Raw genomic sequence first — 25808 nt, 5'->3', positions numbered from 1 at the left:
ATACGAGTGACAATAAACTTGCAGACGAACACCTCTGTTTGAATGTCAAGAACCCTGTTGTAAGTGATAGGGCACCATACAAGTGATACTTTTCAGAACAAATTTGCTTTGGCAGGATCCTGACGTTAATTTTGCCTACTTATTTCCCTGTTACTGGCGTTAAGGAGAGGTTCACTTCTAGTAAAGCGCAGCAATTTTCATTTTTACCCATAACAATGAGTGTTTTCAGATACTCCACCATTAGCCGCGAACAACCGCGTGATACATGTGTAGCTGCCCATTGTCAAATTGCACTGAATGAAAAAAAAATTGCTTATTAAACAAACCACATCTTGCTGCGCAGATAATGTGTTATCAGTAGGCACAGGGTAAGCAAATCTAACAGTTTTAAAAACTGTCAACATCTGCGCTAGGAACGGACGTTTCGAAAAAATTATTTCCGTCATCCAGCGGCCAAGAAAGGATGCGTACGCCGGTTGAACATTGTGATTTTTCTGTGAAAACTACCCTGATAGACAACCAGATCGCTATAATGAATGTAAAGTCAACCTGAAGCCATCGTACGTTTGGTGACTGGGATTTATTCGCCATTGTTTAGCCTCCTCGTCTCATCCATTGTGGACAAAGTCGCCCCATGTAAGAGCGGGGGGAGGAAGTTTCATATTTAAACGCTGTCATCTTAGCGGCCAGCATTCCGCAAACCCGTATTATTGAGTAAGTCGCTTCTTTCCATGCTCAACGAGGCGTTGCCCCACGATGTCCATTCGTTCGCAGAAATATTTCACAAAGTCCGCGTCGTTCTCGGAGCCTTGCGTGCTGTACGAGGCCACGGTTTGGTCAAAAATCTTGTTCACAAGCACTATGGCTTTCTCTTTAGCCTTTTCCTTGGCTTTCTCCAGGGCGGCTTTGGCGGCTGCACTTGCGACTTCCTTCGCAGATTCCATGACTTCCTTTCCAATCATCTTGAAGAATCCCTTGATTTTAAGAGCGGCCTTTTTTATTGCTTCCTTGACCTTCGCCCAAAATCCGCGGGGCGAGTACTCCTCCGTCTGAAAGAATAAAAACGCAAAGAGTAATGTATCGGAAGGACTCTCAATTCGACAAATCACGTAAACGGCGTGAGACCGTCAAGTTCGTTTCGTTTTTCATTCATTGGTGTGTTCTTTTTTTCCCGAATGCAAGATCCCTCTCATCGACTTGATTTTGATTACGGCGTTTTGTGGGCTTAAGCAGCCCCTCATATATCTCACCCGATTGCATTGTTTTTCGTTTATAGGTGGAAAACGCGTTTCCGACATTACACTTGGATGGTGTCTTAGCAGTGATGTCGGTAAAACGGGGGTCCATTGAATCAAGCTCTCATCGAACAATCAGCACCACCGAGGTGATGCATGGCCATCCTGACGAAGACATCCAGTATGCTTCAAGCGTGATCTTAAGTAAGCGGGTCCATATAAACTTACCATGTTCATTCTTTAAGCAGTGGCGTTCAGTGGCCGCACTGTACTGCAAACTTACTGCTAACTCATGTTGCCATGTTTTTTATAGAGCCCTTTTTTTATATTAACCTAAATATTTGGATTATGCTGAGAAATTAATCATGCAAACATTGACTTCAAAAACCAGGAAATGCCAAAAAAAAAAGAAATTTGAATTCCTCAAGTGACAAAAATGCTCCCAATCTATTAGCTTTCTGCATATTGCATTTCCTTTTCTCTCTTCTATTCATTATTTTGCTTCAATTACAAGCCCGCGAATTCTTGCTCATGGCTACCGTGGCTGATCACACGTGCCGCATGGCACTGAATATCCGAAATTACTGCGGGAATTCGAAATGCTTCGTGCAACTCATTGCCGATGTGTGGCCGTGAGGATTATTTGCTGCCTCTACAGAAACCATTTTGCTCGTCACATATGATAGCGCATAGGATGAGCAGGATAGTACTGTCAATTGGCTCGCGCAGCATGTCACCATGCTTTAAAGTTACCTCTGGTGAAAATTTTCCTTTGCTTTAGGTGATTTTTGCTACTGGCAGCCCAAAGGTGGCGCTAAGGGGTGGAGCGCAGTAGAATCCCCATATGGTTTCGTGGGAGCAGAGTTGCGCGACTTTTTTCTTCACTCCGCTCGTAATGCTATTCGTAATGCCGTTAATATACCTTGCAATTTGTTACGGCGGTCCGCAATTCAGAGCTGCTGTGCTGCTTGTTCTTATGCGCAAATTTTGGCTCAGGCGCCACGTGCAATCACCTGGCGCCATCTGCCCGTGTGCCCAAGTACTGGCGCTTTCTCACCTTGGCACAGCAAGTACTCTGTTACACTTAATTAAATGCAACGCGATCCCGCTCATGTCATGATGCAGCAAAATCATGGGCAGATCGCCGAATATTTATGTGACCATCGACTTTTCAAAATAGTCTGTTTATTTGAAAGGATGCTTAATGCTTATCTATGCTTATTTGAAAGATCTGTTGAAAGACGAAGAGGAGATTCTGCTAGAAAAACTAGCCACCCTGTATACACAATGCCTTATCACATCGACCGTACCAGAAGCTTGGAAGAACGGAAATATTATCTTAATTCATAAGAAAGGAGACACCAAGGATAGAAAAATTACAGACTGATCAGCCTACTGTCCGTTGCCTACAAGTTATTTACTAAGGTAATCGCTAATAGAGTCAGGGCAACCTTGGACTTTAATCAACCAAATGATTAGGCAGGCTCTCGTAAAAGTAATTCCACAACAAATCATAATCACACTATCAATCAGATCATAAAGAAATGCGCACAATATAACCAACCCTTATATAGCCTTCATTGATTATGAGAAAACATTCGACTCAGTGGAAACCTAAGCAGTCATACAGGCATTGAGGAATCAGGGTGGAGATGAGCCTTATGTCAAAATACTGGAAGATATGAGAACTGTACAACCACCATAGTCCTCTATAAAGTCAGCAAAAAAATTCTAATAAGGAAGGCTGTCAGGCAAGGAGACACGATCTCGTCAGTGCTATTCACCGCATGTTTACAGGAGGTATTACGAGGCCCGAATTGGGGACAGATGGGGATAAGAGTTAATGGAGAACACCTAAGTAATCTACGATTCGCTGATGGCATTGCCTTGCTGAGTCAAAAAGGAGATAAAGTACAGATCGTGATCAATGAGCTAGACAGACAGAGCAGTACGGTGGGTCTGAAAATTAACATGCAGAAAACCAAAGTAATGTTCAACAGTCAGCAAGAGTACAGCAGTTAACAAATGGCAACGAGGTGCTGGAAGTGGCAAACGAATACGTTTACTTAGGGCAGGTAGTGACAGCTGATCCGGATCTTGAGAGCGAAATAACTAGAAGAATAAAAATGGGGCGGCGCTCATGTGGCAGGTTCTCTCATATCATGAATAGCAGGTTACCAAAAAGCCCTCAAGAGAAAAAAAATTACAAGAGCTGTATCTTACCGGTACTCACCTACGGGGCAGAAACGTGGAGGCTAAAGAAAAGGGTTCATCTTAAGTTAAGGACAGCACAGTGAGCCATAGAAATGAAATAAGACAGGTGTAACGTTAAGAGACCAGAAGCGGGCAGAGTGGGTGAGGGAACAAACGCATGTTAATGGTATCCTAGTCGAAATCAAGAGGCTTGGGCAGGGCATGCACTGCGAAGGCAAGATAACCACTGGTCCTTAAGGGTAACGGAGTGTGTTCCAAAAGAACGCAAGCGTAGCAGGGGGCGGCAGAACGTTAGGTGGGCGGATGACATTAGGAAGTTTGCAGGCATAGGGTGGGCGCAGCTTGCAAAGGACGGGGTTAATTGGAGAGACATGTGAGAGGCCTTTGCCCTGCAGTGGATGTAGTCAGGCTGATGCTTATGATGATGATGATGAATTTCATAACGCTGAGTAAACATAGATTAACGACAATATCAGAAAAATAGGCGTATTGATGCGCCCAACACTCATTCGGCGGAAAGATGGGATATAAAGGCAAGTGGAGAAACTCTGCCTGGTCTGCCCGTGTCTTTTTAAAAGGCCCCCTTTGTACTTTTTAAGTGTACATGTGTTCCGATTCAACTAAATTGCCCCAAAACAAGCCTTAATATAGTACTCACTCAAGGCCTCTACCTACTGAAGCAGCCCAAAGCCTCGTGAAATCTCGGCAATGTTTGATCATATTTCAATGAGTCGAATTGGCGTTTCGACATTTGCTTTTTCTTACCTGAAGCCCCTCTGCATGGCTCTGGGAGATGTCTTTTGCCGCGACGCGCAAGATTTGTCCAACAAGGATCGCCTCCTCTGCTTCGCCTTTTAATTGTGCATCGACCAAAGCATCCAACTTGTAATCGTCTTCAGAAAGCTTGTAGGCTGACGCTGGAAAGGAAAGAAATATTGCCTGAAATTAGTAGTGTGCTTTGCAATGACACTCAAAAGATGGGATCAGCTTAATGTATTAAACGATGTGAGTTTCGCCTTCTCTAGTAGATGTCCATTCAATTTAGAGCGACTCAATACATTGTCTCTTTCGCATTCTTCTGATCTTTTATTAAAATCAAGTTGTCCGTAATGCAGGCTAAACGTACATCCTGCACATCTACATATAATTATTTTATGCCGAAGGCCATATTTGCGCAATAAAAGAAAAGATAGCGTGAATAGTAACAAATACAAAAGTTGACAAACGTTCGCACTTGTAATACTGAAATATTGAGATTGCAATACATTTTGTGGCTTTGGGATATTCGAAAATCACTGATATCTGTCAGCTGAATTTCTTGTTACCTATTTAAGGACACCTATGTAACAATAGAACTTCATTTAGTTGCAGAGCGAATATACATAGCACTTCTTCTGAACCAGGCAAGACATTTTCTCATCAACCTCAGAGTGTAGGGAACGGAGTCATAGTAGTTGATATAATGTTGCTGCAGCGATGTCACCATTAGATATTTCTTTACTCCATTCTCACGGCATCCTACTCAGGAGACATAAATAGAGGACGAGGAAAACAAAGGCACCGCCCGGCATTCCTTGTGTACGCAGCACAATAACCACATAGCCCTTTTTTTCTTTGCGACAAACAAAATTCCAACTTAGCCACGCCCTTCGACATGAGAGGCAAACTCTTTCTGTATCTCTTGAAATGCAGATGTACATGAATAAGCTAGATGTATGAAGGATTTGCCTGGCCAATTCCTATGACATGAGGAAACAAAGAAAAATTTCGGCAGATACACTTCAGATGGCCTGCGTGTTGGAATGCGACAGCAATACTAATATGTCCCTGGGTTCACTGACGTCTACCCACACACACACGCACACACACGCGCGCCCATGATACCACCCGAAACGGTGTGCTACGAACAGTTGCGCCAGGATTTCAATACAAAAATTGCTTTTTGAGGAAAGTAAATGGCGCATTAACTCTCTTACATCTTCGTGGATACCTCCAATGTGCCCTAAAGGAGTATAGACACTCAAATTTTGGGTGCATGTTTTTTTATTTGTAATGATGCGTAAGGCATTATTATTCGTGGATTACCACGTGCACTTCTCCTACATACCATGCTAAAACTTCTTAACAGCGCTGAGAAAATCTGGCGCTGTTGTTGCTTCGTAAACAGCAGAATCGCGTAATAGGAGAGGAAAGCTTTCTTGTCTCTGACACTTCTGAATATTCATTTATGTTCATTACGCTAATGGACAATTTTCATTGAAAAGCTTTAGACGTCAGTCGGACAATATTCGTGAAGAATAACGCATTATTTTCTTCCTTGAAGCCTTCAAAATCCGCGATTCTGTGATGTAAATACAATTCACGCCGGAGTCTAAGACTGGGCTTGTGTACTTCATATACCTAGCCTGGCCAGCAGAACATGCCAGTACACATTTTCCTTTGCACTAGGCACCACGCTACAGCCAGTTATTGCTTTCTGGCCATTACTATTCTGCTGGCTTGCCTGAATTCTATTATATTTCTTCTGGTTTATGGTCAGGCGATATACTGGTGGATGTCAACATTGTTTCAAATAAGGTGTAGACCGGTCTGTAAAATTGGTAAAGGGCAATTTTTTTTCGTAAGTTAGAATTGGTCATACTTTAAGTGCATAACCTTCTGGCGCCGATCGTGGTGCTGCTAAAACAAAATTAGGTTTGGGTGCAGGAATGGTTTATTAGGCATTCGAACCATGCTGTCTCTTCCTGCGTTTGTACACCGCTGTTCTTGATGACAACTTTAATTGCGGTGGGTTGACAGGAGCCCTATAACTGGCTTTCTTTTTCTTCTATTTCGCTGTGTGCAGCGCGAGTGCGCCGACAGCATAATGGTGTTCATTGTAGCTTCGCCCTGCGAACAGCCGGGGTATTAGAGACGCCGCGTATACGACCTCCCGGCGCAAGAACGCTCGCAGTGAGGAACATTGTGCTAACGAGCGATTCGTTCCAGTGTTGATTGGTAGCTTATGGCATTAAATGCGACAAGATGTCTGGGCGAACAAACTTCCAAGACTTACCTGCGAAAAGAAACACGCTGAAAATACAGATGCTAGCAATAGCTTGTTTCATTGTGCAGGGCTTGAAAAAGTTGACGTCCTGTTGAAAAAAAATAGGTTGCATGTTAAGTCCTTCGAGCGCACGAGCATACTTTAACAGTGCAAAATACTTTAGATGCAATTCTGAGTAACTTGTTGTTCATAGCTCCATAGGTATGTAAGGTGCATGCTTCAAGAAACGACCGAAGTTTTATTCTGAATAGATTTTACCATTCACCTTAAAATTTAGTATTGTTGGCGATATTTTTCGGCAACTGAAATAATAATTATCGCTGCCTTCCCTGCGCCTGTATATTTATATATTTGCAGGTCAAACAGGATAATAAATAATTTAGGTTTCAGGTGTGAAAATACTGTTACCTTCCCTGCCCTGTTTCAAAGTGTACAACTTCGCATGGCAATACAAGATGAAACTTTCTTTGCTGCCATGCTTTTTTATCCACGTTCATTCGCGGCTCCTTTGATATTAGTAACCTCCGAAATCAACTTCTAGGCACCCTTTACTACTTATGACACTTGACATGGTATGCGTTCAATACCAATACTAATGAACAAGAAAGAATACATTAGCAAAATATTCCTCAAAAACACGTTTATAACAAAAGGATCTTCTTCCGATAGGCTTCTGCAACGCAATAGCTCAAAGCAGTCATTGATGGTAAATTATCATGTACATAGTTTCCCGTAGTTAAAGCACCGAGCTATAAATCAACTTGGTTATAAAATCGCGATGCTAAGTATAAAATCTACTTACCGATTATAAGAGCACAGGGCAGACGATGAGCAGACTAGCACTGAGCCACTTTTGTGTCCCCAGTTCACACCCGTCTTTTAAGGGGTGGATTGCAGCACGCCTCGCCATCCTCGCCTGCTCCTGGCTGATAAAACGATAAGCTTGATCGTTGCCCCTTATGACAAGAAACAAATGCAATGATCGCTGAAAGAACAAAGGTCCATCTGTAGTTTCAGACTGATCAATCAATTATGTTCTAAAGAAATACTAAAAAGAAAACGCAGTATCTGCAGCCATTTCGAAAAACAATTAAGCTCTCGTATCGCATTTACGTAGGCACTCGCGTCATTCCTCGTTGAGGGCGTTTTAATAAAACTCGGCGCACCATAAATTCTCGCAACGACAGGAGGAATATGCTGCAACGAAACGGTTGCCGATGCACCCTTTAATAGTGCTAGATAGGGTGGCATAATAAGTTTTAGTAGTGGTAGAGAGTAGGTGATGATACCACCATCCAGTGCTAAGATAAGGGTCGGTGGCGGTAAACTATTCCTCCGCCCTTTTCTCAACAGTAATTCGTCCTGAACCGTTCTTGAACTTTGTATCAAGACGGAAAGTCCAGTCCCCCTTTTCTCAAGAACTTCTGTGAACAAAGTGGCACAGTCATTCAAATTCCAGGTCGACTTGCAGGAATTTAGCAAGTTAGTGCCACTTACTTATTTTCTTTGATTTGGCATAGATTAAAGTGAATAATTAGAAACAAAAGTGATAATATTGCAGAAGTTCAACGTTTATCCTGCAGATATCAATTCTTGGGATTTAAGTATTTCATGTCCAGCTTATGGCTTTCTAGATTTTTCATAGCACGGGCTCAGAGATAACTCCAGCCTACTGTGAACGCGAATCCTGCACACGACCCACATTTTCAGTTATATAATGTTCAATTTTTAAACAAAAGCATTGAGGGCATTGTAAACGCGTGCATTATTTCAGAGATATATAGTATCTTGATGTTGCGAAAAAGCCCTAAATTCTTGCAGAATCTCCATATTGGCGCGATAGTGCGCGTTGCGAAGAGCGCCGCGTTCATTTCGCAATACCTCGTCTAAGATGCTTTGTCGTCTTTCGAACAAGCACACTCTAAGCTACGTGCTTTCCGGTCCCAAGCCGTAGGGTTGGTAGGAATAATAATTATTGGTTTTGGGGGAAAGGAAATACGCAGTATCTGTCTCATATATCGTTGTACACCTTAACCACGCCGTAAGGGAAGGGATAAAGGAGGGAGTGAAAGAAGAAGGGAAGAGAAAGGTGCCATAGGGGAGGGCTCCGGAATAATTTCGACCACCTGGGGATCTTTAACGTGCACTGACATCGCACAGCACACGAACGCCTAAGCGTTTTGCTTCCATAAAAACGCAGCCACCGCGGTCGGGTTCGAACCCGGGAACTCCGGATCAGTAGCCGAGCGCCCTAACCACTGAGCCACCGCGGCGGGTAGGGTTGGTAGGAAAAACATCGAAAGGCTGACTACCTAGTAGCGAAATTTGTATAAACGTCTTAACAAACGCTCTATGCAGAACCTGGAGAACTTGTTACGTGCGGCATGATCACTCTTAAGCTAAATACATTATTATTACCAGCCCCCAGCACACGCCACTGCACTTGTTGCACTGGTGCACAGGTGCCCTGTGATGCACCAAAGAGGAGTGGTTTCTTTTTCTGACGTCGATGTTGCAAAAAAACTTTAATAATTTTGGAGAACACTGGTTAGAGGCGAGAGCTGGCACTGTTTGTATAAAAGAGCACAGTGCTTAAAGGATAACGAAGCGGGATCAGCCTTGAGTTGGCTCATGCCAACTAGTTGTTTCGAGATTCCAACGGCGGGAAATTTAAGAACAGCGCACCTACGAGGCTTTGATCAAATACGCCGCATATACGACCGAAACGATTATCGTAGCCTATTAAAAAAACTAACGGCGCTCCCAGGCGTACGTCGAACACGAAGGCACTCTCGGCATTAGAAGCGCTGAGTTTGAAAGCAGCCGCTGCCAAGGAACCTATGAAGAGGCGAAGCGTCGTGTTCACTCTTCTCGTGTCCTGTATTTTTGTACTCTTTTGTAATTACGTTCCCACGTCACCAACTGGCATAAATCCAGAGTGTTGTCCTTGCGCACTTTTCTAAGCTCTAAGCTATATCCAGAAAAACACGTCTATACTTGCTCAATGAGGGCTCTGGCAGAGCTCGGATGAATTCAGAGCATTCTTTACTCAATAAAGATACTGAAGGTGATATTGAACATGCTGAAAATCTGGATTGTATATTTATCGGAAGAAAACGCGATCAAGTTAAAGATGAATGTTTAGCGCAAGGGCAGACTTTAGGCAAAGTGCGCCATGGCACAAGCTATGTTTGGCTACACAAAGAGGGATCAAGGACCCATTTTCCAAGCAATTTACTCCAAATTTCAACCCAAACCTCGTGCTTCTCGCATGCTACGCTGATGCTGAAACTACTAGGCCACTAATGCATTCTTCTGCTTAGTGGACGAGACAGTGATATTACATCTTTGGACGGAGACAGACAGCTGTTCCACATTCATTGCCTCAAATAGGCGCGATGAAATGAAATACAGAACGATGAAACACGTGCCTTCTTACACTACAGGTTTAAAGAAAGAGCAGTAAGACATCGCTCGCTGCCTCCGAATTGGCACACCGCTCACACATCGCAATGCAGAACAGTTTATGGTTTATGGGGCTTTAACGTCCAAAAGCGACTCAGGCTATGAGAAACGTCGTACTGGAGGGCTCCGGAAATTTCAACCACATGGGGTTCTTTAACGTGCCTTGACATCGCACACTACACGGGCCTCTGAATTTCGTCGCCAACAAGATTAGAGCGGCGTGGTGCGGAACGAACCCGCGTCTTTCGGGTCAGCAGCCGACCGCCATAACCACTGAGCCACCGCGGCGGCATGCAATGTACAAAGATGATATCTTCGAACGCAACTGAAATCGCGAAAAAAGCCAAAGTAGTCTCTTATTTGTACAATATTCAAGAACGCACAAGAGCCCGCTCAATCGCCGCACCTTCAGTGGAGGTTTATTTGTGCAGTACGTGGCTCTTGGAGTTTCCGACAGTACATTCAGCCAAGTGACCAGAATGCCCCGGGATTGGAGCTCACGGCCAAGAACCCTCTTCTCCCTTCCCATCATAAACCGCGGCCTTATTTTTCCCATGTATAAATTGAAGACCAAGAAGAGAGGTCTGGAGGCCGAGAGTCGATTGAATAAAAGTGGTGACAGCACCGGCGTTTGCAGCATCAAACATATTTAGCAGTGCTCTAGACATGAGCGATAAAATACAGCAATTAGTAGAAGACGACGAACCTTATATAATCAGTTTAAAAACAAGCTTAGGTGCTAATAGGGTAGGCACAGCTACCTACCAGCACACGTCAGTAAAATTCTCTGGCTTGTGTGGCGTCTGGGCTTAGAGTCAAAGCAACAAAATAATCATTCCAACCGCTTTCGCAGGAGTGCTCATTCAGATGTCTGATCAGCCGGTAGTTTGTTTTTGTTTCACTGCCTTTTCACTTGACTACCAGCCATTGCATCGGATAACAAAAGGTCGGAAGTGTTTACACTGAATTTAATTAATGTGTCTTCCCGAGTAGAAGGCTTCATTTCTGATAGACGGCGTAACGTATATTGCATTTCCGCCGTCTTTCGGAGTTCAAATACTTCCCAGCAAACAGCAAGGCTCCAATTCAGGTGAATCATCAGGATCTGGATCTGGAAAATTTTCATAAAAGAAACATTCAGCACTCCGAATTTTTTGACATGTTATCCCAAATTTGACTCCCATCGTTCTTGAAACCGTCGATTCTGCTTGCGCGGTTAGTACATCGTACCGTATGGAGTACCCAGGATACCTAATGGCGGCCTTACTCAGTGAACACACAGACTGAACACGTTTCTCCTCAATGTCGTCCATGAGTATTTTGTAGTATTGACGAGGAGCTTCCTTCAAGGTTGTGCCTTTTTCTTGTAAACTTTAATAATCAGAAGTCATTCAATTATGTCGCCGCTATTGGCATCCCTCACGGAGTCATTCTTGGACCTCTTCTGTTCTAATTCATTGTTAATGGCGCCTTATGTATAACCCATCACTGTACGAAGCTATACTCCTCTAAGAAAAACAAATACTTTTAAACACCTCAAAAACGAGGGTGTGAGCATAGAGCCGCACATATTCTTACGCTTAATTTCCATATACACCTTTTAATACCCCTTCAGATCGTATTTCTGTTATTATAGACATCGCCATTTTTAATGTCACTGTCGGTTTCTGGCTTATATTCGGACACTGAATCGAGTTTTCCACTTATTGAGTGCTTCATGTAGTGCATAAAAAAACTTTGGTCATTCCAGTTCCTTCTAGATATGACACAAGACCATCTGCCTACCTCTGTTTGAATACTCTAGAGTTGTTCGAACAGCACATGGCGGTCAAACAATGGGATGATCAATATCGTGCAAAGAAATTTTAGCCACTTGACAAGCAGCATTTTTTAGCAACGCTGATGACTCTCAATCCCACTCATGCACTTCCAATCCCCTTTCTTCTCTGAACGCCAGATGCACGCATACTAACCTCGTCTTTTTATTCAAACTTATACGTTGCACTTTGTGTTGACTTGACCTCTTGGGAGAATAGGCATTAAAATACCACTAAAAGCCAGCAGCAGAGCTTCCTGATGCCGTCAGGAACACGCACAAGGTGCAGTGTACATGTCCATCCTTGAAACTACAATGCATATATGCCACGTACTCGCATTACCTGTTTTAAAGTAGGCTCGGTTTGGCAGCCGCGTTGGCTCAGTGGTCCTGGCACTCGGCTGCTGACCCGAAAGACGCGGGTTTGATCCTGGTTGCGGCGGTCGCATTTCGATGGAGGCGAAATTCTAGAGGCCCGTATACAGTGCAATGTCAGTGCACGTTAAAGAACCCCAGGTGGTAGAAATTTCTGGAGCCCTTCACTACGGCGTCCCCCATAGCCTGTGTCACTTTGGGACGTTTAACCCTGAAAAAGCAAACCAAAGTAGGCTCGAAATGAATCATTTCCAGACGGACGTCAAGAAAGCGCTTGTTATTTATCTGCTTCTAATCACTCCTCAGCATTTTTGCTTACCGATCTGATTCGGATGGGTCTTTCAGATCTTACACCCACTTTTCTCATTCAATAGCTCTTTGCACAAGTGCACTTCGCTATTTTTTCGCCACATTCACTTCGTCCTGGTTTCTTTACTCTAATATTGGGAACGGAGATTTATTTCTCCTAGATGGCGGACGTAACTGAGATCTCACAATTATAGGGTTCATGTTTTATGTATCTCTAGCTATCGTATTCGAGCTCTATTTTTTGCTGTTATTTCAAGTTTTATTCCCCCCTAAGCTGTGCCAGCACAAAGGCTTTTGCTCTTTGAGAGCGCTGCATATAAACACTGTATGAATGATTGATTAATAGTTACCAGATGATATCTAAGCTTCACCTTTGTAGCGCGGGCTTCTACATAAGCACAGGCAATTAAAATTAAGGATGTAGCAAAAAATGCAGCAGACTGGACATGCAGAGACTTCTTCCCAAAGATTCCATTTCTACGTGCAGCAATAAATACAAAGACATAATAAAAATATTCCTCCAGTTTGTTGGAATCTGAAGTTTTAGTTCTCTCATTTTACTTCGCCTTGTGGAATTTAAACTATTGGTAGGGCTAATTCGCTCATACAATACCCGGTCATTGCACCAGAATTTCATTCCCTCAGAAAATGAAAATGCGCGCATGGCTATAATTTTGTAATACTTGACGAGCGCACTCATAGCACTATTTGGCTGTTTAAAAAATATACTGCTCCAAAAATGCAACTTTTTACCCGCAATAATATGTACTTTTTTATTGTAGTAAGCAGTAATATGTATCAAAATCAATGAATGAATGCATACTATATTTTCCAAACAGAAGGTAGAGTTGCCACAGCACAAGTAAGGACAGCTTGATTTCACATAGTGTTCTTGACCAGGTTCTGTCAGGGACATGTTGAAACGGTTCCAAAGTTTTCGGGAATTCAGCATTTTCCTCCAAAAAGCTTTAATCTCTGTTTACTTCTTTCCGGCTCTCACTGAACATAATATTTGCAGCAAAGTTGTGAAAGAGATGTTTCATAGCAGTTGTAAAGTGCACATACGTGTCACCTCTTACAATGACATTGTTTTATCGTAATCAAGTTGTTAAAAGATCAGAAATATAAATATTTTAATTTTACAAAGTTTTTCTTAATATACATGGGACACAAGCAGTCATAACATTAATTTATACATACAATTTAAGAAACAATCATTATTAATCCAAACTAAAAAATAAAGGAAAAGAACTAATGCTGCGCACTTTAGGCAATTACATTGCGGTAAATCTTTCAGCTTCAGATTTCCGAGATACGCTACGGGTTACAAGCTTGGTTGAGTCATTGGAACGGTGTTAGAAGCATAATTTTTGTAACACTTCATTCAGAAATGAATTGGTCTTTTGAAGATATCACACTAAATACAGAGGGCTTAATCTTTTGAAAATGCACTTAGACCGAAACGTCATTCATCCACTTAAACCAAAAACAATCAAGAGTTGCAAGCACGAGCCATCCTCCAAGCGTCTATGCTAGATAATCTGCCGCGTTGACCTAGGCAATAAAAGATTGTCCGAAAATAGTGCATTATGTTCTCAATCCAAAACCGAAGTCAGAGCTAAGTAGACGATAGCGACCCGGCACGGCTCTTGCACCACATACGCACCACACCATGCACCACACACGCGACGAGTGCTTTTACATGTGACTGGCCGTGAGTAAGTAATAGAATACTGCGAAGTACCAATCAGTACAATAAATGTTACGACACCCAGAGTCACAAATTTCATGCTCTAAGACGTGTGCAGGCAGATTGTTACCGAAGGAATAATAGAGGAATGCGTCTACTATGCAGCACGTTAAACGACAAAGACAGCAGCGCACTTCCTTGTATGACTGCCCTAAGCAACGTTTTCGCTCAGCTAAACGTAATTCCTGTGTGGTTTTGGATTGAGAAGTTTACGGAAAATATTTCAACTAAGCGAGCAATTAGTTTGTGACTAACACAGTGCGACTGAGTAAATAATTTCTGCTGGCAGGAGGCAGTCTTAGCTGTACGAAGGGCGTTAAAATATTTTTTCTACTTAGACTTCAAAGAAGGTAATGAGAGAGTAATGTGCGCACTTCAGCCGGTATGTTTAAGCGACGCTTGTGAAGCCCAAGCTCATTGCGATTGCAGCTGTCACATTTACAGGCAGTCAAGTTTCAAAAAACCTACTGGATTTGTAGCAAAGATCTGTTAAAAGTTTCTTGCTGCCAAAACTAAAAAGCCAAAGGTGATCTTTGACCGCATACTTGCAGATTACGGGGAGTCCTACTATGTGACAATGCAGTTCAATTTTCGAATAACCAGTTTAGTGAGGAAAAGATTAGACTAAGGAAGGCGCTTACACTCGACGTGCTGGAAAAGCGACTTGTGAAAAAAAAAAATGTGTCAGATTAAGAAAAACCTGATTTCGGCTTAGAAAAGGGCAATCGTTGAAAGTGCTGCCAAGAGGATTGTAGCATCTCATACGGGCTGCAGAACATTTTCTGGCCGTGTTTAATGCAAATGACCAGACTTGGGTTCAGCATATAAATCTAGGACTCTAAAATGGGGTTCGTTCAGTAGAATTGCATTGCACATCCGGCTCCTGAAAAGCTTAAGCTTCAAAAATCTACTTAATTCAAAAATCAAGAGAACAATTTTCTGGGACGGAAATTGATCTTGGATTCTAGAATTAACCACAGAACAGCAGCCGAACTGGAAAGACGTAAGATAACACAATCACTGTTTTTGCGGGCGGCTGTAAAAGAGAAGAGGCGAGAAAAGATCTGTGTAGGCGTGCTGATCTTTCGTGAAAAATCGCCGGTGAGAATCTTTAGAAATGGCCACGCTGCCATCCGACTATATAGTTTCCAAACGTAAAGTCACTCGCTCTAATGTTCACATCTAACTTCGTCGGATTATTTTTTACATTGACATTTTAAAAATTTCTGTCAGGGTCAGCAATCTGCAGGAGACGATGTCAAGATGGCAATGGTGACCACTGTGAAGAACAGCAAGAATACCTTTTTCTACTGGGACACATTTGCTGGGCAAAAGTGGACAAAGTGGATTAGTTCTGGGGGGAATATATTGAGAAATAAAGGCACTTATCTTGATAAGTTTCTTGAAAAGGTAGAATAACGACTCAGCCAACCTTGCATGTCGAGGGTTAAGGCAAGAGTTGAAATACCACCTCCTGTGTTATCGCCTTCATTCCAATAATATCATTCCTTCGGAGCAAAACTTTCTAAATTTGATTTTCGCTCACAACATGACTACATAGCAAAGAAAAAATTTAGAGCGCCTAAATAAATAATTCTGCGATTTCTTTTGGATCCTGATATCTACATATCATTATTTTGCATCACACTCAGGATGGCAATTAAAATGATTTTGCCTGTTTCTATCAAAACATCATTGTGTGAAAAATTAAGCCTGCTAAAAGGCTCTTTAAAACGCTCTTACGTGAAAAACGAGTGAATTTAACTTTTTAGGGTCTATCGTACATTTAAAACTGTCGTTAAATTTTGCAAGATCTCAGAGTGAAAGATTGAATATTTATTTTCTGATGGATCGTACCTTTGTCACCGAGGGCTAGGCCAGGCCAACGCCAGTTAAATAGGAAGGCGCGTTTCCTGTCCTCCGTATGTCATCTGTCCATGGGGAAGCCAAGGATGGTTGTTTCGCACCAAATGCACAGGTATTCACTTGTTTCTAATTTTCTTGCTGCCGCGTTATCGCAGCAAACAATAGATGCTTTGATTTTCCCGTATCTTTGATTTCTTTTTGCTATGATGCAGTATTTACTCCTGTACTTTTTATAGTACACTGGGTCTTGTTGTGGTGTTGTGCCCCACTGAGCTCTCTAACTTGCGTAAGCGTTGTAGCAGCTGTGTAGCAATGTGTGTTAAAATAATGGCTCTGCTTCTATCTGGCGATGTCGAGACAAATCCAGGACCTTCTACCAAAAAATTGTCAACTACTGTTTTGGAAAACGTAGCAAGGATTGAAAGCGGGCAGGCAGATATGCGTAGTGATTTACACGCACTTAAGCACTGGCAAGCATCTGTCAACGAGGAACTGCAACAGCTATCTTCAAGAATACGTGTTCTTGAGGTTGACACATCATCGCTGAAAAAAACCAAAGTACATTGCCACTCCGCTCGCCTGAAGCTATTAATTCAATATCTGAGCAAATTAAGACTATTGAATCAAGATGCGATGACACAGAAAATCGGCTAAGGCGATGTAATCTCCTCTTTTTTGGCAACCCCGACGATTCCAATGAAACATGGTCAGCGTCAGAAGGCAGAATCATTGATATTTGTTCAAAAAAGTGGCGTTACAATCGAATCTTCGCAACTCGACCGTGCGAATCGTCTTGGCAAATACCAAGTGGGTAAATGTAGACCGATTATTACTAAATTCACCTTCTTCAAGGATAAGCAAAGAGTAATAGAAAAAGGTTATAAGTTCAAAAATACAAATTTTGCTGTGCGCGAAGACTTTTCATTGCAAACACGAGTAGCCAGAAGAAAGTTCAGATTCAGATTCAGATTCAGATTTATTTCAACAACACTTGGTTGCCGAGGAGGCGAACAAAAAGGCAATCAAAAGTTGCCTGACGAAGCGTCCGCCCCCTTTACACTCTACAACTGAGCAGTGGGCAGGTTTAACCAAAGAAAAACAGATCATAAAACCAAAGAGACATTGCATATAACATTATACACGAAAACATAAAAAAACAGCACATATTCATTTAAGGTACACAATTAAGAAATGCTGTAAAAAGTATATTCGCGAGTCAACATTGTTACACAAAATTGCACATAAAATACAAATATCGGTGTGACTGAATATAACAAAAGGAAAGAAGAGCTTAACTATGCCGGCCAAAGTAAGGTTTTCTTTTCTAATAAAAACATGGATTTTTCTTTTTTTTAATATAGGGCAGATATGTGCAGAAAAAGTAAGCCATTGCTATGTCACAAAAAGAAATGGGTTAACTTTTTGCTAAATGCTTTCATGGAACGACTGTTGTGAATGGTTTCTATAATACCCGGGTACTTATTTAGAAGATCAGCGATTCGATATTTTAGCGTTTGTGTACCGTAGTTCGTACGCACCACTTCTTTTCTACAGGTCATATGCCGAAGAATTTGCGAAGTCCAAAAATGGGCCGTTTAAACTAGTCGTGGATAAACTGCGCATAGAAAATACCGTGTTCACTTACTGCGCTGACACTGACAGTGTTATTTAATCATCTAGATAGCAGTTTCAAAGGCCGGCAGTCTCATCTGATTGTGATCCACCTCCTAATCCAAGTGTCCATAATGATGTAGCGCAGATTTCGGTATCGTTCACGAATATGCGCAGTTTACTCCCAAAACGTGTCGAAGTTTGCTCGCATCTGGAAAACAGCAATTGTGATATTCTACTAGTCACAGAAACATGGCTCCACTCCGATATCACTGATGACGAAGTCCTACAACCATCAGTTGACTACAGCATCTATCGTAAAGACAGGGACGGAAGAGGGGGCAGCGGGGTATTGATAGCCGTAAAAAAAGACATTACTGCCTTCCCCTTGAAGTTTCAAGCCCACTTGAAATAACCTGGGTCTGCATTCCATCTTTATTTCAGATACTGTCAATCCCATTAAGTTTTTTACAGGATGGGCACATAGTAAGAAGGTACAAAGCGAATACAAATGGAATGGTATATATTAAGAACACTGTTGTTTGCAAGTAATTACATGAGTATGGGAAAAAAAACACAGATAGCTGAAAATAAAACACATAACGAAAGAGTATATTTCACAGAAAAGGGTGCGATTTTATACATTGTAAGTAGTATGTTCATACAGATGCTGTTATATGCAGTGATACGAGCGGTCTGTTGTACTTGTATAATTATTATTTATTTCTCTATTTTAATTATCGCGCAACTGTTCTTCTACCAGAGTTACAAATTTCTGCAAAGATGTATTAGTAGTGTTAGAGGGGTTCAAACTATTCCAATCTTTTATGGCAAGCGGAAAAAATGAATATCTGAAACAGTCGGTTCGGAATGCGTACTCTCTAAGGGTTAATGGGTGCTTATGCCGGGATGGTCTCGATTCATCTACAGATATATATAACGAAGTATCTATGTTTAACGAGTTATGAACTAATTGGAACAATAATTTTAGTCGTGCTAGTCTGGCGCGTTTCTGTAAAGTAAGAATACATGCTTGGTTTAGTAGTTGGGATGGTGAATCACTGGTCCTGTATTTGTTAAAGATAAATCTAATTGCCTTTCTCTGTACTCCTTCTAGTTTGTTAATGAGCTGTTGTGTGTAGGGAAACCAAATCGTGTTTCCATATTCGAGAACTGATCGTATAAATGTGTTATATGCTAACAGTTTGGTCTCCGGTGGCGCTTCTTGAAGCCGTCTTCTAAGGAAGAACAATCGTTTTAAAGCAGATGATACTATACTGTTAATATGTGATTCCCATCTTAGATCATGTGAAATGATTAATCCAAGGTATTTGTGTTCGTGAACTCGGGTGAGCGGTATGGTATTGATGCTGTACACATATTCGGACCTTTGTTTTTTACGTGTTACACATAAGAAGGCTGTTTTTTTAATGTTCAGTTCCATTTGCCATTTGTGACACCATATTACCACTTCATGAAGGGCGCTGTTTAAATCATTGTGGTCATTTACAGTGTTAATTTCGTTGTAAAGTATGCAGTCATCGGCAAAAAGTTTAATTTTAACTTGTATGTTAGAGGGCAGATCATTAATGAAGATAAGAAATAAAAGTGGAGCAAGGACGCACCCTTGGGGTACTCCCGACGTAACGAGCGCAGTAGAAGAAATTTCATTGTTAACTACAACATACTGAGATCGGTTAGTTAAGTAGTCCTCGATCCAGTTGATAATAGGGCCGTTACCTAAAGTTGATCTAAGTTTGCTAATTAGTTTTTTATGGCTTACTCTGTCAAACGTCTTAGAGAAATCAAGTGCAATCAAGTCAACTTGCTTTTGGTTATCAATGCTCTGGAACAAATCATGTGTTAGTTCGAGTAATTGGGTGATAGTTGAAAGTCCCCTTCGAAATCCATGTTGAACAGGCGATAAAATGTTTTCTTGCTTAACATAACTGGTGATATGCTTTAGTATGATGTGTTCCAATAATTTTCCTACCGTGCACGTTAGTGATATTGGTCTATAATTTGAAACGTCATCTTTGCTTCCTGTTTTGTGTATAGGAATAACTTTCGCTATTTTCCATTCATTAGCTAGACTACAGGTTGATAAAGATTTATTGAACAATAAATGTAAATATTTCGCGTTGAGTTCATCATAATGTAACGTGAAGATGTGCACACCAAAAGGGAAAAATATATTTACAGGGAAACAGCTTACAGCCACGCAGTCGAACAACCGGGCACGCGAAGCCCAGCCGCAGAAACGCACTTCGTCCTCTTCGCGTTCCAAGCGCGAGCGCACCAAGCACGAGCGTTCCAAGCACAAGCACAACCGTAGCATAACTCCCGGCGGCAAAAGCACCGTCCCGGTGCTAAGTGGATGATGTAGCAGGCGTGTGGTACGGTTTGAGACGGACTACATGAACGACGTCAGTCAAAGGGCTAGTGGACGACGTCGGAGCATGAAGAGGTGTAATCTCGTAGGTCACGTCGGTCACCTGACGGAGAACTCGATAAGGGCCACTGTACGGACGTAGAAGTTTCTCAGAGAGACCTACACGGCGAGAAGGAGACCAAAGGAGGACGAGTGAGCCCGGCGGATAGTGTACTGGGCGATGCCGGCGGTCGTAAACTGACTTCTGGTAGGTCTGAGATGCGGTGAGCCGGTCTCGGGCGATTTCACGGGCCATAGTTGCTCGGGAGATGGCGGCACGTGCATACTCTGTGGTCGAGGCAGTAGAACTCGGTAGTAATGTATCCAATGGCAGCGCAGGATGCCGACCAAACAGAAGGTAGAAAGGAGAATAGCCGGTGGTATCATGCCGCGACGAATTATAAGCAAATGTTACATAAGGCAAGGCAACGTCCCAATCGCGGTGGTCGGGCGAGACATACATGGATAGCATATCGGTCAGAGTCCTGTTGAGGCGCTCGGTAAGCCCGTTCGTCTGGGGATGGTAAGCTGTAGTGAGCTTATGCTGCGTGCCACAGGACCGGAGGATATCGTCAACTACTCGGGACAAAAAGTAGCGGCCGCGGTCCGTCAGCAATTGGTGTGGAGCGCCGTGGTGAAGGATTACGTTCTGCAATAGGAAGTCGGCGACATCGGTTGCGCAACTTGTTGGTAACGCACGCGTGATAGCGTACCGGGTCGCATAGTCGGTCGCGACAGCAATCCAACGGTTGCCGGAGCAGGACGTCGGAAAAGGTCCGAGAAGGTCGAGTCCAACACGGTAGAATGGTTCGAGAGGTACGTCAATAGGCTGTAGAAGGCCAGCAGGCAACGTTGATGGTCTCTTCCTGCGTTGACAGAGGTCGCAGGAGGCAACGTAACGCCGAACAGAGCGGTATAGACCAGGCCAAAAGAAGCGGCGTCGGACCCGATCGTATGTGCGGGAGACGCCGAGGTGGCCTGCGGTCGGTAGGTCGTGTAGTTCCGCTAGGACAGATGAACGGAGACGGTGGGGAACGACTAGCAGGAGCGGAGGTCCGTCAGGACGAAGGTTGCGGCGGTATAGGACGCCATCCTGAATGACGAACAGTTGCAATGAAGGATCTCGGCTGGCACAGTTGAGGCGATCAATGAGAATACGCAAGGAAGAGTCTTGTCGCTGCTCGTCCGCGATGTTAACCAGATCGGAGATAGCGAAGAGGCACGGGCCGAGGTCGTTGTCTCCAGGATCAGGCGGCTCTACAGGGTGCCGAGACAGGCAGTCGGCGTCTTGATGGAGACGCCCTGACTTGTAATGAACAGTGTAAGAATACTCTTGGAGGCGCAACGTCCAACGTCCGAGCCGGCCTGTGGGGTCTTCCAGTGAAGACAGCCAACAAAGGGCGTGGTGATCGGTCACTACGGAGAATGGACGGCCAAACAGGTACGGTCGGAACTTAGCTACAGCCCAAACAAGAGCTAGACACTCGCGCTCTGTAATTGAGTAATTTCGCTCAGCTGTAGAAAGGAGGCGGCTGGCATATGCAATAACGCGTTCTTGCCCTTGGTGACGTTGGGCTAGCACGGCGCCAATCCCATAACCGCAGGCGTCTGTGCGAACTTCAGTCGGAGCCGACGGATCAAAATGGGCCAGAATAGGTGGGGAGGTGAGTAAGTCGACTAGCGAAGAAAAGGCCTCCTCTTGGGCAGGGCCCCAGGTAAAAGGGGTGTCTTTTTTTAGAAGGTCGGTCAGGGGGCGAGCGGTGCCGGCAAAATTTTTGATGAAACGGCGGAAGTACGAGCAGAGGCCGACGAAGCTGCGCACATCCGTAGACGACTGGGGAATAGGGAAGTCCTTGACGGCTTTAACTTTAACAGGATCCGGGCGGACACCAGAAGCGTCGACTTGATGTCCGAGAATGGTGAGTTGGCGGCGACCGAATTGACATTTCGACGAATTGAGCTGTAGCCCGGCTCTACGGAAGACAGAAAGAATGCTCGCCAGTCTTTCGAGGTGCGTGGTAAACGTGGGCGAAAAAACCACAACATCGTCGAGGTAACATAGACATGTGGACCATTTAAAGCCGCGAAGCAAGGAGTCCATCATTCTTTCGAAGGTAGCTGGCGCATTACAGAGACCGAATGGCATAACTTTAAACTGATATAAGCCGTCCGGTGTGACGAATGCCGTCTTTTCGCGGTCATTGTCATCAACAGAGATTTGCCAATACCCGGACCGAAGGTCAATTGAAGAGAAAAATTTGGCTCCGTGAAGGCAGTCCAAAGCATCGTCTATTCGTGGGAGTGGATAGACGTCTTTTTTTGTTATGTTGTTTAGGTGCCGGTAATCAACGCAAAAGCGCCAGCTGCCGTCCTTCTTTTTAACCAGCACAACTGGTGAGGCCCAAGGGCTCGACGAGGGCTCTATGATGTCTTTACTGAGCATCTTGTCCACCTCTTGCTGTATGATGGTGCGTTCTGTACTGGACACTCTGTAGGGTCGTCTGTGAATAGGAGCTGCGTCACCGGTGTTGATGCGATGCGTGACCACAGATGTTCGAGCCAAAGGGCGGTCATCGAAGTCAAAGATGTCGCGAAAAGACGACAGAAGATACCGAAGGTCGTGAGCTTGCCCTGGTAAGAGGTCAGCAGCAATCATTTTTGCATATTCATCAGGTGGTGGGACGTCAGAGTCGCGGCAGTTCGACGAGGGTGGGACGCTTCTCACCGCCGATACGACGCATTCGGCAGCAGGGCACAGCGTGGCGAGCGACATACCTTGTGGGAGCGGCTGAACGTAAGAGGCAAAGTTGAGAACCGGAAGGGACGCTTGATTTGCCGACATGGTGACAACTGTATGCGCAAGGGCAACACTGCGTGTAAAGGGCACATCAGGAACCGGAGTAATGATGTAGTCACCATCGGGAACTGGCGGAACAGAGGAGAAACGGGCATAAGTGGCGGCATCGGGGTCCAGGCGGACAAAGTCGGCGGTGCACAGTCGGTGAACAATTGGATCCGGTGGCTCTGAAGGAACAGGTAGAGCGAGTTGAACGATGCTTGTGGCGCAATCTATAAGGGCGGAATGGTCGGTGAGAAAGTCAAGGCCGAGAATGATGTCATGAGGGCAGTGTTCGAGGACAGTGAAGAGCACAGAAGTATGGCGGCCGGCTATTGAAACACGAGCAGTACACATTCCGACGACAATAGACATACCGCCATCTGCAACACGGACCACAGTTGAGGGGGCAGGAGTGAGCACTTTCCTTAGGCGACGGCGAAGACGAGCTACGGTTGTGCTTGTGCTTGAAACGCTCGTGCTTGGTGCGCTCGCGCTTGGAACGCGAAGAGGACGAAGTGCGTTTCTGCGGCTGGGCTTCGCGTGCCCGGTTGTTCGGCTGCGTGGCTGTAAGCTGTTTCCCTGTAAATATATTTTTCCCTTTTGGTGTGCACATCTTCACGTTACATTATTGGTGTGAGGTGCGGGGTACAGCCACAGCAAGCACGGAACTCCGCAGCGGTCGTCAGCTCGCCGGCTCTTCAACCATGCCCAGCGAAGGGGCCGCTCCGTCGGCGTCCGCCAACCCGGCGTTCATCATTGCCCATCCGAGAGATCCTGGGACCTTCAACGGAACGGACGGCGTCGACGTGGAGGACTGGCTCGCAATGTACGAGCGCGTGAGCACAAGCACAACCGTAGCAATATCTTTGCAAAAAAGTGTTTGGAATATTATCAGGACCATTTGCTTTTTTTGTGTCTATTGATAATAGTAGGTTGAGCACGCCTGTCTCAGTTATTGTTGGCATGTCTAGCGGTGTTTGAATGCGCTGAATACTCTCCGGTGTGCAGCCATCGTCAACTGTGAACACAGATTGGAAGTATGTATTTAAGGAATTTGCAAAATTTTGATTTTGTCCTTGCCAAATGAAGGTGTCTTCTTGTGTTTTGGGGCTGAGGTATTTCCAAAATTTTCCAGGGGAGTGTTTTAAAAAATTAAGAAGCGTAACTGAGTAGTAGTTTGTTTTCGCTGCCATAATTTTTGCTTTCATTTCACGGATGGCGTTCGCGAGCTTATGTTTTACCTGAGAGTCATTTTTTGATTTTAGTGATTTCCTTAGTCGTTTTACTTTGCGTTTCCCATGAATGATATCGCGTGTTATCCAAGGGTTACACGTATTTGTTCGTTTGGTCTTCAATGGTACAAAGTTTTTGTTGCAGTGCGATACAATGGCCTTGAAGCTTCCCCACAGCGTATCTATATTTGTACCTTGGTAATTAGCGAGTTCTTAAAACGATTCGTACTCCGAAATTAGGTAATTAAGTATGCTTGAATCATCAGCGTTTGTGAAGTCTGGGTAAATAGTTTTCGAGATAGTACGAGCTGCTGTTGCTTGAATGGGTGTGGTGCACAATGTTAGCTTATGATCTGATATGCCAGCGAGGACTGCTAAGTTGGTTTGATCGATCGCAAAGTGATTGCTGAGGAAGATGAGGTCAAGAATGTTAGATGCACTACCTTGAACACGTGTAGGCTCGTTGATAACTTGGAACAAGTCAAAACTAAACATAATATCACAGAGAGTTTCAGAACACGGTGAGCGGTACGACATGCTTTGCCAATCTATATCTGGTAGGTTGAAGTCCCCAAGAAGGATCAGTCTGGATTTTTGAACATATTGTTGCATATATTCATACAGCGAGATCAATGCAGGCTGATCTGCCGAAGGACTGTGGTAACCACAACCTACAGTGACAGTGTTCGCTCCAAATAACAACTTACAAAAGAGTGCCTCGGCACCCGCAACTTCTGGTAAGATTTCGAAGGGAATTTTTTTGTTTATTAGTATAGCCACTCCTCCTCCACGTGTTATCCTGTCTTTGCGCACAATAGCATAGTTTGGTGGGGCAATTTCTTTGTCACTGATATCGCCAGTGAGCCAAGTTTCTGTAATCGCTATGAAGTCAGGTTCGAGGCCGATAAGAAGAGATTCTAGTGACTCAAGTTTATTAAGTATACTTCGCGCATTTACATTTGCAAAAGCTATCTGTTTCGTTTTGTGGGATGACGGGGGCGTAGGTTTGGTGCTTTGCCATGTTCGTTTTTTTGGCTTGTACTCGCATTTGTCTCCGGACACGAGTTAGTTGTCGCGTTTGTCTGTGTCTTTGCGGGTACTCGGCAGTTGTTTTCTTCATCCCATTGGAACATTTCACCGTTTATGCGTATTTTGTCGAACACTAGTGCAACCTTTGCCCCGGAATCTTTCAATGCTTTCGCACTAATCCACAACTTTTTCCTTACGTCGCGTACTCGGGCTGACAAATCTTCACTGATCGCATATTCACTACCTTTAAGTTTACTACAGTTTTTTAGCCCAAGAGTCTTTTCGCGATAGTCAAGAAGTTTTAGTATTACAGGCCTGGTTTTTTCAGCTGAAGGCTTTCCCAACCTATGTATGCGTTCAATGGCGACAGGTTGAATTTTAAGGATATTTTTAGCAATGTCTTCATTAAAAATCTGTTCTAAGGACTCACTGTTTTCATCAGGATCTTCTGTAATGCCGTATACTAAAAGGTTACTCCGCCTCGATCGGTTTTCCAAGTCATCAAGCTTTAGTTCAAGTGAGGCAACGACTTTTTGCATGTTGGCGACCTGGTCTATGCAGTCCAATATTTTTTTGTCAAGGGCAGCCAT

At 43.8% G+C, this 25808-nt stretch overlaps 1 protein-coding gene across 1 annotated transcript; it reads right to left on the bottom strand.

Moving 5' to 3' along the window:
• Window positions 1-561: 561 nt before the first annotated feature.
• Window positions 562-25808, bottom strand: LOC144123934 (uncharacterized). Its single transcript, XM_077656645.1, has 3 exons — window positions 25649-25808; window positions 4215-4366; window positions 562-1049 (listed from the first exon to the last, which is right to left on the bottom strand). Exons 1-3 carry the CDS (start codon window positions 25806-25808, stop codon window positions 708-710), a joined length of 654 nt encoding a protein of 217 aa, XP_077512771.1. The 3' UTR covers window positions 562-707.

The sequence above is a fragment of the Amblyomma americanum genome, chromosome 3, assembly GCF_052857255.1.
Source record: "Amblyomma americanum isolate KBUSLIRL-KWMA chromosome 3, ASM5285725v1, whole genome shotgun sequence".
NCBI lineage: Eukaryota > Metazoa > Arthropoda > Arachnida > Ixodida > Ixodidae > Amblyomma > Amblyomma americanum.
Note: the sequence above shows the minus strand (reverse complement) of the source record. Positions and strands in the feature narration are given on the sequence as shown.